The following is a 15,431-nucleotide window of genomic DNA, read 5'->3' on the forward strand; positions in this document are numbered from 1 at the left end:
ATTGATTCTTAAAAATAATAACTCCTACAATAATATTTCGTAAGTTTATTAATGTTGAATTTTTTAATGATGATTTTAAATATTTTAACTTCACATGTAACTTAATTATAGTGTTTTAAGCAAATTAACGAGTTGTCGATTGATGCATAAGATCGGGTTGCAATCCCGTAAACTCTTACTTTTTATTGCGATCTTATTTATAGGTATATGAGGTTTTTATATATGGCCTGCATGTGACATGTGCCTTAATAAGCTTCAAGCAATCTTTCACTATATTATATATGGTTGTTTATATATTTGTATATATTGTGAACATACCACTGTGCCACTGTTAATTAATTTCAGACTACCGATTCCAGTGCCTAAACTCTAGTTAATTTGCATACTATATATATAATTAACTAAAATATACAATTTATAAAAAAAAACCCGTGTTACCTCTGGTGGGACTCGAACCCACAATCCTCGGCTTAGGAGGCCGATGCCTTATCCATTGGGCCACAGAGGCATGCGGCTGAGTTTCGTGTAAGCGTAAGCAGTTCGGCGCGCGCGGCTTATTGCGTCACGCCTGCGTCATACAAATAATTAACTCGCCCACTGATAACAAGTTTGATATTATTTAAAATTAATTGTAAAAGAATCTTGATCATTTATATAACGAGTTTATTACGCAGATCTTTAATGTATGTGCTCTACCGTCTCAAATAATTTTCATCACCACTAAATGACCTTAGTTACCAGTTAGAGCACTTATATTTATTATTTCTATATGACTACGCAATGAGTTCTTGCTCGTATACGCAGCAGCTTTTCTTTTTATAGAACAGGAGGAGTAGGCTCACCTGATTTGATACCGCCGCCCATGGACACTCTCGATGCTAGAGGTAGATACTTCTTCAATAAGCATCTTGAAAAGCAAAATAGTTTGCAATTGGTAGGAGTGTGTGAGATTGTTACCATCTTCCCATTAGCTTTACGCCATTAATTTAAGTGGACGGTGAATTTGATTATTTTTACGTACTTACATGATGTTTTACAGTCCTTCTTTTCACAGTACCTTCGAGCTTATTTTAAACACGAGTAGTATATAGGTATATATCGAATATCACCTTGTACGGCAGTAGATATTGCAATGTATTGTACAAACAAATGCAAATGATAAACTATGCTCATCAATTTTTAGATTCATCGTTCATCCGAATATAACTTTACAATTAAGTACTTTATCGAAGATTTTTGCGCGTTTGAAGTACCTAATTGAACTATAAAGCTAATCAAGCCGATATTAGTCTGATTGGCTCTTTCCACTAGTCGATGTGCAATATCGCAAGGCACTAACGTGTTTGCTTTGAATTGACCAGACCCAAAGGTGGATACGCTCGAATGGGCCTCAGTTTGGAAAAAGAAGAACTTGCGGGGTGGCCGGAAATTATTAACACTATTTACAGGTTTAACCTAATCTGAGTTTAAGTATTACTTGAAAAATAAAAATCATTTAAATAAAACATTTATTTTCATAAGGGCATATTGCGTCTTAACAAAACATAATATTCTTAATACAATATATAATGCATTATAAATTGTGAGCAAGGCAATATTTACAGGACATTCTGTAATTATCAATTTTACACCTGCGTCTTTACTCTGTAACTCCAAATACAAACCCAGCTTTAATATTGAGATTTTGTACCACGCGATCCCAAGTTTCTAATCAGTGCTACGGATATTAAGAGAACTATCGCAATCGGGTAATAAAACTCAGTACTAAACGGTATTTGACATTACAAAGTACTGACGCTGCCGAAGTTATACTTCTTTTGGCGCGATGGAGAAAAATGATGAGAATTTTTACAATGCGCGCGCACACCGACATCGTAAAGTTAGGTCTAGGTGGCATGGAAATGCATAACTATCTTCAACTTGTATATTCTAGTATTTTTATATTTAGGACACATGTTTCGTAAAAGTACAATTAAACAGTGTAAAAAAATAAATATTACTTTGTGTGTTTTTAAATCAATTTCATATACGACGGTGATAGTTTTAATATTTATCGTTAATCAGTACTGCATTTTAGTTATTTCTTTCATACGCCAAAGAAGTATAACTTCTAACGAATGTACATAAAACTGATAAGGTAATTTTAAATAGCTGTTTGTATTTTTTTATAAGACTTATTGGATCTATATGCGACTATTACAAATATCATGTTTCAACAGTTATTTATATGAATTTATGATCTATATAATAATTTGGTAAGTTAGCGTATGAAAGTATTATCACGATTTAAAAATGATCTTCCTCAATGTATAGAACTACATTTCTACTTAACTATACAATAAGTTAGCTTTCCATTTTAACCATATAAACATTGTATATATAAATTTATAGATAAAAATTACTAATCTGTGTCATCACTGGCCACATAAGAGACCAAAAAGTATTTTAATAAAAAGGTTATAATCAGATTTATTTATTTTCATGAATGAAGTGGTAATACTTTTACTAGAAAAGGCGTCCATGGTTTTTTTTATTCATTATGATACAGTTGTTATACCTAACTAAAATAAATAAACAAGTATGTTCATACAGATCGCTCGCTAGTACTCCGGTCTTATACATTTCGTGACATACTTGAGACCCAATGAATAAAATACTTATAATAAATCCAATATTAAGTTGCCATGACTAAACTTTTATATTATAATTGGAATATGGCATAATAGTCTAGAATATGCTTCTCCATATTTGTTTAATAATCAAATTGTAAAAAAACAGAATATACAGTCAATATACACGTTCGATTAAAGGCTCAATAGAATCTTTTACCCACGTTCCCTCATCCATATAATTATTATATTATATTTAATGAAAAAAGTTTTTTGTCACGTAAATATGACAGGAGTGACATGTGGAAATACATAGATATAGAATAACTTAATTTTTTTTTCAAATAGTTAATTTTTTTATAAGCATAAATATAACAATTATTGCAACATTACAATTATAGCAATCATCTGTCTCTGGTGACAACGTAAACGTTTTTTACTCCTTATGGAGACCCCAAACAAATAGGAGGCCACTTTTTGGCATAACTTAATGATATGGCAATATATAGATATTTTAGATTGTTCTGTCATGTGTCAAAACTGACGTTTTACTTAATTTTAACATTAAGTTTGTTAGTCTGTGGAAGAAGACGCGAGTTATTGCTAGTCACGTGATATTTTCTTACAATAAGCCTATAATAATTATCTTGAAGGACTTTTATGAAATAACTAACTAACTGTTGTTTCTATAATTATTTCATGTAATTATTTGATTATTAATCACTTTAGTTTTCACGCATATATAGTTCATCTTTTGTTTAAAATGAAGTTTCATGCAACATATTTAAAAAATAAGCATTTTCTTTTTATAAACGAATAAATTTCTTCTTTTCTTTCGAATTTTCTATAAATAAGTGTGTAAGACTATGCCTTATAGTAAGAAAAAACATACAAACGAATTTAAATGGCCGGTTTGGACATAAATCCCCTATTATTTATCCAATTTACATGAATAGTGGACAATATCCCCCGAGGGATACCGCACGAAGGCGCTTTGGTTCCCAAATCGTTTCTTGCAAACGGGACACACGTTATAATCGTTAATAACTATGCTTTTCGATTCATGGAACTGCTTCATCTCTTGTACCTGAAAATATTAAAGTAAAGTTAAAAAAGTTCATATAAACCCTATTTATCAAACTAATTGCACCGTTTTAATTAAAATCTATTCGTCTCTTTTCATCATAGAGTTAATACAATTTGGCAGAAAGGGAAAATTAGACAGATATAATTAAGGTCGTTATTCGAATTTGTATCTTAAGTCACAATCTCGTCTGGATCGTTGGCAAATATCTCAAACATCATATAGAAAACTGTCCGCTCCTGAAACTGGAATTCCGTTTGATTAACATTCTAGAATTAAAGATAAAGATTAATGGACCAAGAAAGTGCCGGAATGGCTTCCTCGCCATGACAAAAAAAGAAGATAAATAAAAAGATGGGAAGATGATGTGTGAAGTGGAAACTCTTAGAGGAGGCCTATGTCCAAGGAAAAACTGTAAAACAGAAATTAAATGGATTGCCAAATAATTATTTATAGCGTTCATTTATTATTTTTAGTGTTAATTTATTGGTACTTCACATTTTTATGTCCTAGTATATGTAATTACCGGAATAGGGGCATTTATTATTATTACATTTTATCATTTTATTTATTATATATTATGATTTTAAAATTTCAGAATAGGAATCAAAGTTAATTAATCAAAAAAAATCAAATCATAATTCGTTACAATTTACTAAAAATCCGTAAGTAATCTTAATTTCGACAGTACAAGCCTAAATTAATGTTTTTTTAGTTATTCCTAAGGTCGTGCATTTGAATCTTAGGTGTAATAATGTAATTTTCGTTCCCCCATATTTATAGTTTACTACAATACCATACAAAACTATAATATAATGTTTAAATTTAATTTCAAGTAGAAATAGATAGAAATACGATCTATGCGGACAGGATACGGTTCAGATCCAAAATATCATGATAGCTCTGTCATTCTTTTTCCACAGTATACAAAGTATAAGAACATATATTATTTAATTTATATTAACCTGTGTGTGTTCGGCGTATAACAATCCTTTTAATACTTGTGTTCGTCGCTTCACTGTGAGTTGTGTTTGAAGGGCACTCTCCAAAAAACTACTGAGACGGGCCAACGGGACGCTATCTGGTAGTACTGAGAGGGCCTGAAAATTCATTATTAAGGTGAATCCAAAAAAGGGAAAATAAAAATTACTTCTTTGAAGTAATAAATCAGTGTAACTTTTCATTAGTGTCTTTCATCTCTTTCTTTATTTTGTATACGCGTGATAAAAGAAGACAAATCATATAAAATATACTGTGTAATTTCTGAGTCAACGACTTTAATAGACGATATTATTTTCACTGATTAACCACTCACGTACAACAAAATAATAGATGCTAATAATGCTCAAGAAAGTTAAAGACAGAAGGCTTTACTCGCATTTAGAATACTCGCGGTTTAGAAAATAGCCGCACTTATAAAGCCTAAGTGAAAAAAATTGACAGTCTTTGTAAAAAGTTAAGTGAAACTTCGTAATGTGGAAATGAAAATGGGAATCATTCACTATTGCTCTGTCTCTTTCTATTCCCGTTCGTTTAACCTTGTTGTAAGTCGAAGTTTCACTTCAACATATGTATGGTTAAAATTCAGGATTTAACATAAAACGCATTCCAATATAAAGATTTTTTAAATTAAACTAAAAAAATCTGTGGCACTCACCTTAATAGGTGATATTTTATCCGCATGCTTTTCCAATATACTTAGAGCCGTCTCAAGATCGGGCGTGGAAGCCTTCGGGTGTCTGGGTACAGTGGCTAACGGTCCAGTTAAAGAATTGTTCTGCTCCGGGTTCACAAGTATACGCATGAGTGTTACGTATACGTCTACTGTTTTATCGTTACGTGTCCATACGTTGTCACAGTAACGTATGGCCCTATCTACGTCACCTGTAATTTTTTTTATTTAAAATTATTATATAAAACTTCATTCAAGACTTTATAGACAAAAAATGCTTCAAAGTCCCTTTAACAACTCTCTGATAAACTAAAATAAGTCGTAGTTTAATTTACAGATACATTATGTTTGAAAATAAACTTCATCAGTTTTTGTACATTTTACTAAAATCAAGTTAAAATATCCATGGTAATATTAATTGAAAAATATTTTTTAAAGAGGGCATTTTATTTACCGAGCTCGCATATCCTTAGAATAGAAAATGTAACAAACAATTCATATTTATATTTTTTTCCTGACATTTTAAATTAAGAATATCTATTAAGACTATTTAATAAATAGTTAAGTGTATCGCTTACCAAGAATCTGCACATAAATAGCCAACGCCTGCTCATGCCTGCCCAATTTCCCCAAGATGACCGCACGCTCTTCGAATAGCGTATCATTTGGAAAATGTAAAATCACCCTTTCCGGTGTATAATGACTCGATTTCTCCAAAAACGCCACCAATTTCGATTTAATATGCTGCAACTCCTCCTCAGTGGCATTCGCTTTTTTATCAGTGATTTTTTCTCTATACATATTTATGAGGGCGTCGTGAAACAGATCGTGTGTGTCATTCCATGTGTGTATAACGTGTTCCAGATAGGGTATCACCAAAGTATCGTGTTCTCGTAGTAGAAAATCTAGGACTTTTGGCCTAGGTAGGTTTTCTACTTCAACTATGTCTTCGGTGAATATTTTTAACCCTTCCTCAGGATGTTCCTTTAATATCCAATCAGAGAATTTGAATATAAGGTTTATGTGTTCCGCGCCTGTCGAATATACATATATGCTTAAAACACTTGTTTTATTTTCTTGAATTTGTAAGATTAGTTTTAGTTAGTTATTATAATATATATAGTTACTAATAGATTAAGGATCTATAATTTAATATAAATTTATTTTGTTTTTTATATAACTTCTGCACTTCTTGCACCCATCATTTTTCTTTATTTATTTCTATTCTTACTAGGGTTGCCTGGAAGAGATCGCTTGTTAGCGATAAGGCCGCCCGTTGCATCCCTTGTAATTTATATATACTGTGTTATTTGTATTTCTTTAGCAACGAAGTGTAAATAAATAAATAAAAATAAATAACGGATTGAAGCTATGTATTATTGTAAACTTATAATTATTTAAACATAATTTTAAATTTAACCGACGTTTAGCGTGCGTGGTCACGGTGACTGAAGACAAAAGGTGTTAAATGTCAAAAAAGTACCACAGATGTAGAAAATGTTGTATTATCTGTATTTATTTCCCCGTCGGTTAAATGTGTTTAAATAATTATAAGTTTACAATAATACATAACTTTAATCCGTTAAAAAAGTGTTTTTCTTTAAACAATTACTCTGTTTCATTATTTAATTTTTTTATATCATATTGAAAGAAGCAAATCACGAATAAAGGATTTTGACAAGGTGATCCCTGATGCAATTCTAAAACCGCCCTTGAATAGAAGACAATGTTTTACCTAAGTGTTGTAAGTAGTTCTTGGTCCTATGATAGCCCTTAAGACTTGAATCTGGTTGTGATGCCTGCTCTCTCAACAATTGCAGAGCCTTTGTGTGCTGTCCCTTCGTCTGATAGAGGATGATCAGCTCGCTGTGCTTTCCGTGTTGGTGTAACGTCTTCTCGGCTTCCTCCAATCTGCAGTTGTTTAGACGGAGAAGAGGGGCAACGAATGCATCGTTCGTCTAAAATAAAAAAATATTTAATTTATGCATATACATATTAGCTAATACGAAGGTATACGATTTATTCACAAAACAGTTTCCAACGTAACAAGTATCGTAATCATATTTTTATGTAACCAATATTGAAGTATGTGTGCCTGTATTGTTATTTTATATACATTTAGTTGTGTATATAATAGTAAAGCCTTTATTGCTGTTTAACTTATTATACAATATATATTATTTATACTAAATGCAAGCATTAGCAAATTAACATTAAAAACAAAATAATATAATTAATCGGTAGTGTATAATTACTTGTAAATAAAATAAATAAACCCTTTTGGTTATTTTTATTCTTACCTATTACAAAAGAACTGAAATATTGAAATTTTATTTAAAAAGCTGAATAGCTTGTGCTAAAATGAATCAAAAAGTGTATCAAAAAGGTATTTTACAACAATTACGAAATATATAACTATATAATTTATTAATAACATATACCTGTAAATAGCATTTAAGTAGAGTTGTATCGATCAACTCCAGTTGTTGGGCCACATTTCGCTGATTAGCTTCACTGTTACTGGAACCTTCCGTATTCGTCCCAATTTTAAATCTCAGTTCCACCAAATACTCTATCAAAGCGTTTAAGGCGTTCTCTAAATCTTTCCCTTTCAATACATTTTCTTTTCCCTCAAATTTATTATCTAACTCTGGAATTAGTTTTATGACTTCAGCCGGGTCTGTTTTTAGTTTGATGAATTCTTTCATAGATTGCGAATATTGTTTGCTGTCAAATAGGTCGAGTGCGTGCAACATTTGTATGGAATCAATAGTTTGCTTCTTCTCTTCGGGCGAACTATCTGATAGTTTCTGGAAATAAGGTTTTATTAGCCTGCGATTTTTGTTCTTATTTTAAGGGCCTGTTTCACAATGTATGGATAAAGTGCCAAATAGCTATGCAACACATAAATTATTCGAAAGATAAAAGTTCCAAATAAGATACTTGGCATTTCATGACAAATAGCGCTACCTGACAGTCGTGAAACGCAAAAACACTATTTATCCTATCAATAAGTAATAAATAGCTTATTTGGAACTTATCCGGACATTGTGAAACAGGCCCTAAATATTAAACTGAACCAACTGTAATAAACCGAGCAGTTATTTTTTAATATCAGTCAAATTCGTCTTAAAGCGATACTTGTCATTGTCAGAATAAAAGTAGTAGTGGAATTTAACTACATTTTTAGTTAGTTATTGAAGAGCTGTTAGCCCTGACATAGGTTAAAAGGGTTCCAAAATCTTACACATTATAAAGCAGTTTATCATGAATAAACACACTTTAATATTTTTCTTTGATAAATAATGAAAAATACAAACGATTATTTAACATAGATCTTAGAGAATATTTGCAAAAAATCTTACGTTTAAAAGATGAATAATTTCAACTTGACGTTTTTTAACTTTAAAATGAAACATTTTGTTAAACAAAAATTGATCAACTACAACTAAACGATTTCCTCGTTCAAACATTTCGGCTTATTAATTTATTTCGTTAATTAGCGTAACTATGATTTATGGTTTATTGATAGTTGGCTTGTTTACTTTAATATTTTTTTCTTTAGAGTATTTTTATTTAACATTTATTGGACAGTCGCAGAACCGTAATTACTATTACATTACAAAGGTTTTAAAGTTTTATTTTACAAAGATCTGCAGGAAATGCTAAAATTATAATAACTTATTCTTGCTCGATTTATATGTATGGCTAATGTAACTCTATCCGTCGCAGCATAATGTGTGCGCTGTAGCCATTTGAAGAAGGAGTACACAATTCTTTTTGTTAAAAATTGGAGGTCTGAATCGGACATTTTCAGTTAAATTATTTGATGAATTGAACACGTTCCGATAAAATTTTAATACAGATACATGGCAATACACATTTCACATTTTATAATAACACAAAGAATTATAAGCAAGTCTTAAGTCAAACAAGTATTTCTATGTTATACCATATAATATAGCTATTCACGAGAATATCTTACAACTTTAATACTTATTTATAAAAGCATAAATGTTTTACGCTTAAGACCTCCATGACACATAGCATAAAAACACCTTGGCATGGCTTGACAAAACGCGTTTTAGATCTTAAATAAAAACGGAAATTCGGTGGTACGAAATATAGATTTCAAAATCTGGAACTGAATATTACTTCTAATCTATGAACACATATTTAATAAAATAATGGAATACTATGAAATTATAGTTTAAATTTTAATATTCTTTTTTTTTCAGAACGGGGCAGACGTTTGGCCACAGTCCTGCCTATTAAGCCTATTATATGGCTTGGAAGGCACGCCTGTAAGAGATACCTGTTTAAACCCATATCTGTCTAGGAAAAATGAAGAAAGCAAGAAGTTCCAATACTCTGTTGTTCTTAAAGAAAGAACCAAATCGTACAGTGCAGTACAGATAATGCAATTTTTGATCGCGGGGAGTTTGCACCGAGCGTGAGTTGCGAACCTTCAACGGCTCATTGTAGTGTGTGTACCGATAACATTGACGGAAGGTTGCACACATACTATAAAACGGTTTGGAAGAATAGTGGACAATAGGGGATATCGACAACGAAGAGGTCCAGTGTGCAACTAGATTTTTTTTGAAGTTATACTTCTTTTGGCGCAATTAAGAAAAATGATGACAGTGAATTTTTACGATGCGCGCGCACACCAACACCTAAATCCGACATCGTAAAGTTAGGTCTAGATAGTATGGAAATCGATAACTATGTTCAAGTTGTATATTTTGGTTTTTTTTAAATTATTTTTATATTTAGAACACGTTTTTCGTAACAGTACAACTAAACAGTGTAAATAAAATAAATATTTTTTTGTCGTTTTTAAATCAATTTCATATACGACGGTCCAATAAATAATTAATTTAAATAATATATTTTTAATTAATTTTAATATTTATCGTTAATCACTACTGCGTTTTAGTTATTTTTTTGTTCCATACGCCAAAGAAGTATAACTTCTAACGCATGTACATAAAAACACACACTCATTTTTTAATCTTAATTTAACAAATAATATAATATATCAGTATGTTATATTAGAAAACCGCCGTGGTTTGTAAAAAGATAAGATTCCTTGAAAAAGTTTAATATGACTAAAACTAATATTAGTAAATCATACTACTTGAAATTACTAAGGTCATAGTAATTTAAAGTGTTAACCCCGAATCCTATATACGAATTATTAATCGTTTTTTATTACTCACCATTAAATCTATCGCAATTTGAAAGTGCTTGTCTTTCAGCAACTGTTTCCTTTGTTTCGTAATATCAACAGAAGTAAGACACCAAACTTGACCCACTGATGACACAAATATTAGACCACGCTTACATCTGAAAATAATTAATAATATTTCAAATTAGTTAAGTCCAAATTATATAAATGTATTTAAAAATAAAGAGTTCTTTCGCGTTTTAGTCTGGTATAGTGTCTTATTAAAGGTTAATAAGAAGACTTAAGTTAATGTTTATAAACAGCGATATATAAAATAAATATGTCAAAAATCCGGAAAAGTAAATGTTTTAAAAAATTTGTAGAGCCAATAAAATGCAATTGATATGATACAAATAAATTTCATATTTAGACATGTTGAAATTCCATGTTTTAAAAAAATGTTTGAATAGTTTCATAAAATAACATTGCAATAAAAAAAGAAGTCAGTTGCACTACTTGGCTGCCTTCAGTTGTCTATATCTGTATTGTAATAATTTTAACGTATTAAACAAGAAGGTCATCTGCGTTCTAATACACGCCGTGGATATTTGAGTTCAAGATACGGTTTCCAGGAGACAGATTCCTCCACCGTACGAGCGATTTTTTTAACACGCAATCTTTAAATACAAAATCGCAGTAGTCCAACTCATATATTAATTGTAATATATCTGTCGCAGCCAACTAGCTTAATTAGCCGTTCAATTAATACCCTAACCGTTTAACTAGCGGCCTAAAAGTTGTTCAGCTAGTTGATCAAACAGCTAGGCAAAAGATCGATGTTGTTTCATTACTTGCCTAGCTGTTGACTGTTAATTTAATTCCACTTTCTGCCACTCTCAAACTCGCAACGAAACTCTTCAAACTGTCAATATGGCGTCGGCAACAAAACTATGCTGGTGTTTTTCATGAATTAAAACAATGGAAGAGTGTAGTGACAATAATAAAGTGAATTTGACTCAAGCAATTAAATGTTAAAATTTTTCTTTTTTAATTCTCCCAAATAATGACTCTATTGTACGAATGGCATTAACCAGTCAGGTTTTTAAATGGTGTTTTGTTACACCATCACGCTACGGTTGAATATCTTTCAGGCCGCTAGATAAAAACTAGTTGGCTGCGACATATCTATCACATAATCATATGTTAATTACTTTTTAAGCCATAACAATTCTTTTTTTTTATAGAACAGGGGGCCAACGGTCAGGAGGCTCACCTGATGTTAAGTGATACCGCCCATGGACACTCAATGCTAGAGGGCTCGCGAATGCGTTGCCAGCCTTTTAAGAGTTTTCTCACCTGTACATAAGTCTTGCTTTATTCAATTCAACAAATGTTTGTATGAAGAGAGGCGGTTCAACTGTTTGCACTACAACGCTGTCTTGTAGCAAACCCAGAATGAAGGGTTCATCCCAAACTGGAATATTTAATAAATTAGTGAAACGGCTATTTTGCTAATTGAGTGTATTGCAAATTCAAAAGCAACAACATATAATAATGAGTTTCTATTAGAATTTGATAAGTAATTACTACACGTACAAATCAACTTGGCACCTGAGTAAAATGTGCTTTCCCTCCCAACACACCCCGCCGCCTACCGCTCTCGTCCTTGACGTGATAGTACGATCAGTAAATTAAATACAACGTGATCATTTTATTAAAAAATGAACTAAAATCATATTTGTTTTATTATTTAAAATTGGTAAACGTTGATATTATAAATAATCAATAGATACCTACTATCACGAGTATCGTATAGCCTTAATGATTACTTGAGATTTTTATGCAGTTAGTATATCACTATGACGTCATTACAGCGAGGTGCCTAGTTACCTTCTGCGTGTAGTATGGACGGAGTACCAGTATAAAAGGAAGACCACCTTAGCATGTGATAATACAAAACAAATTAAATTAAAATGAACATCAAAACAAAATTAAATTTACCAACTGCAAGCGGTGCATCAGTCCATTTTATTGTCTTTTTAATTTCGACCGTCTCTTGTTTAGCTTCTTCCACTTCACCTGAAGTGTTATCTCGACCAAGTAAGAATGATGACTCTGAATATTTAGAGATTGTTGGGTCATCAATCCTTTTCGTTGTCTTTTTAATTTCAGAAGACTTCTTTTTTGCTTCCTCCACTAAAACTGAGGTGTTATCTCGGCCAAGTAGAAAGGATGTTTCAGAATATTTAGCTATTGTTGGATCTAAGGATTTTGAACTACTTGGAGGAAATAAGTCCGTTGAATTATGTGATGATAACTGTAATGAAATTATTAATAGAATTAATGGTGAACCCGCGAGGTATACAACACGCGAATACAGGTAGTATTTGCTGCGTATTGTGTTCTTGCAATTTTTAGTGCGCAAAATAGTAGAAAATTAAATATTTTTATTTTTATACATTCAAGACTTTTTCTGAAGGGGTTGGCAGAAACCACGGATCCATTCCGAGTAAACATAAGTACACAAACTAAACCAGTTTCACCATTTTTCTCCACCTATCAGATAACATTTAGTTCTACCTCTTACCTCCCATACACTTAAATATTTCAAAAGCTATAGAGGTTGATTTTCCTATGGCCACTTTCATCTTCTTTTTTCTTATGTAATTATAATTTTGCATTAAATGTAAACGTAAAGAGATTCCTCTCAGTTTTGTACAGATTGAAGTTTTATTCTGTTTTGTTAAATATGCATTATGCTTTACAATTTGGCACTCATAAAATAGGACTTAATTTGTTTAAAAAACTTACATCAAAAAAAGTGTATTCGCCTTTGAACCCAACACAAAGATACTGTTGACCCAAAGCCATCACCTTCGGCACATCAGGTATTGTAAAGTCAAAGATATGTTTCTTGAACTCTCCATTTTTACCATAATATAGTTGCAATTTTCTTCTAACAGCTACACATAAATGTACTATTGTATTTGATTCACCAGTCATTGAAGTAGCTGACTGAAATAAATGCAATATTTTTAGTATAGAAAACATTTTATTGATTAAGATGTTAATAACAATATTTATGTATATGTTCAAATACACAATGTCTGGTAAGGCCTAAAAAAACATATATTTGGTTATTGGAAGTGAACAATGATTGGTACAATTTATTATCACAGAAATAAAAGATTATGATGTTATCTGTCAAGATTTTTTAATTCTACATTAACATCATTTAAGTAGTTTTTAGTTGTAATTAGATAGTTGATATTTATAAATTATCAGTCTAAAATTTTCCTTCTCAACTGTGGAGATTACAATAATGTCTTACCTTATTGTCTAGGGCAAACAGAGATGCACCTCGGGTATCTGCAAATGTCTTCACCAAAGGAAAGTTAAGACCATTCATATCATAAGATGAAAGCAAATTATCTGTGAGACATAACAGTAATCTATCCTCTGAAAAAAAATTATGTGAATTTAATTTACAAGCAGTTCACAAAATCTCTTTTACGGTCATAGTAATAACACCATTTTATTTATATATTACAAAATATTAGTAGTTCAAAGTAAATAAACAAATTACAGTTACTGCATAACATGTGTGGAGCTCCTCTTAAAATGCTACTTTTTGCATGTTATAGGACTGAATGTATCCATTTTGAGTATTGTGAGGATGTGGTTTTGCAAAATATGCATAGATAAATTGCAGTCAAAATAAAGAAAATAAGGAAGGCAGTAGAAAAAATAAATTTACTGTATTTAATACATTACCATCGAGACTTTACCTGCAATAACTTCAATTTGTTGTATTGGTTTCTTACTAAAGTTTTTACAGTATCTAATCATTTTCAATTCATACTTTTGAGTATCTTTGTTCATTAATAAGGAATACATTAACAGATGTCCCTGCCTTGTTCCCAGCAACAAGTTACCATCTATAATAACAAGAATTAATATTGAGATCACACTGTTCAAGTGTATAAGTTGAAAAGTCATACACACACATTCTATATTCTATTTATTTCTTATCATATTCATTTTTATTCAAGAAAGTAGTCCAAATTGTATAGAAATAAAGTATCACTACAACCAATCCTAGCACCGGCTATACCTGGTCAAAATGGATAGCTCTTTTAAAATTAGAACTAGTGGAGAATACGAGGCTATTGATCTTGTAGAGATGACCAAAAATCATAATTTATATATGACCAAATATTATTTAGTTTGCAGTATACAAACTAGTGATACTAACCATAAGCAGCTATTGTTTCTATTTGCACAGATGCATTCAGTAAATGTGTAACTTCGTAAGCTTCATGCATTTTTAATGAGTAAATTATATATTTAATTATTATTGAAATTATTATATAAATAATGTTATTTATATCTTATTTGCGATATAGATAGGAACCTTCACATAACACTGATTACTATCGAAGCCACATTTTAATGTACTACGTATTAATTAAAAGTATAAATTATTATTTTTATTTTCTAAATACAAAAGCCAAAACAAAAAGTGGGTGTAGAGAAATGACCATTGACAACATTATATGAAGTAGGTATGTACATATTATGAAAACAAACTAGAAAATTAGCTGTCAAAGCTGTCACGCAAAACACAATTGCAGCAGTCTGAAGATTAAAATGGATACATTTTACTTTTCTTATTTTTTTATATTTGAAATTATGTTCGAACTAGACTGTTTCAAAGTAAGAAATCTAAATAGAAAGATAATACTATCCAATTGGATACTTAATTTAAAAAGTAATATATAATACACTAACTTATTTTCAAAAACTTGTTCATGGGAGATAGAGATAACGATTTATGGTTTAGGATTATTTATTGCCTGTAACTGATTTCTAAGAAAATAGAATTCCTCATAT

The 15,431-nt window shown here is 30.9% G+C and overlaps 1 protein-coding gene and 1 non-coding gene across 2 annotated transcripts; both read right to left on the reverse strand.

Annotated features, from left to right (window-relative positions):
* Nucleotides 1-435: 435 nt before the first annotated feature.
* Trnar-ccu lies at nt 436-508 on the reverse strand. Its single transcript has one exon. It is a non-coding gene; the product is annotated as a tRNA-Arg (tRNA).
* Nucleotides 509-2,054: 1,546 nt separating this feature from the next.
* Nucleotides 2,055-15,063, reverse strand: LOC110992990 (vam6/Vps39-like protein). Its single transcript, XM_022259031.2, has 13 exons — nt 14,794-15,063; nt 14,327-14,476; nt 13,870-13,997; nt 13,350-13,553; nt 12,540-12,855; nt 11,895-12,012; nt 10,591-10,717; nt 7,807-8,175; nt 7,101-7,323; nt 5,944-6,399; nt 5,351-5,577; nt 4,659-4,793; nt 2,055-3,696 (listed from the first exon to the last, which is right to left on the reverse strand). Exons 1-13 carry the CDS (start codon nt 14,861-14,863, stop codon nt 3,541-3,543), a joined length of 2,679 nt encoding a protein of 892 aa, XP_022114723.2. The 5' UTR covers nt 14,864-15,063; the 3' UTR covers nt 2,055-3,540.
* Between the last annotated feature and the right edge of the window lie 368 nt (nt 15,064-15,431).

This window comes from Pieris rapae, chromosome 6, assembly GCF_905147795.1.
Source record: "Pieris rapae chromosome 6, ilPieRapa1.1, whole genome shotgun sequence".
NCBI classification, from domain to species: Eukaryota; Metazoa; Arthropoda; class Insecta; order Lepidoptera; family Pieridae; genus Pieris; species Pieris rapae.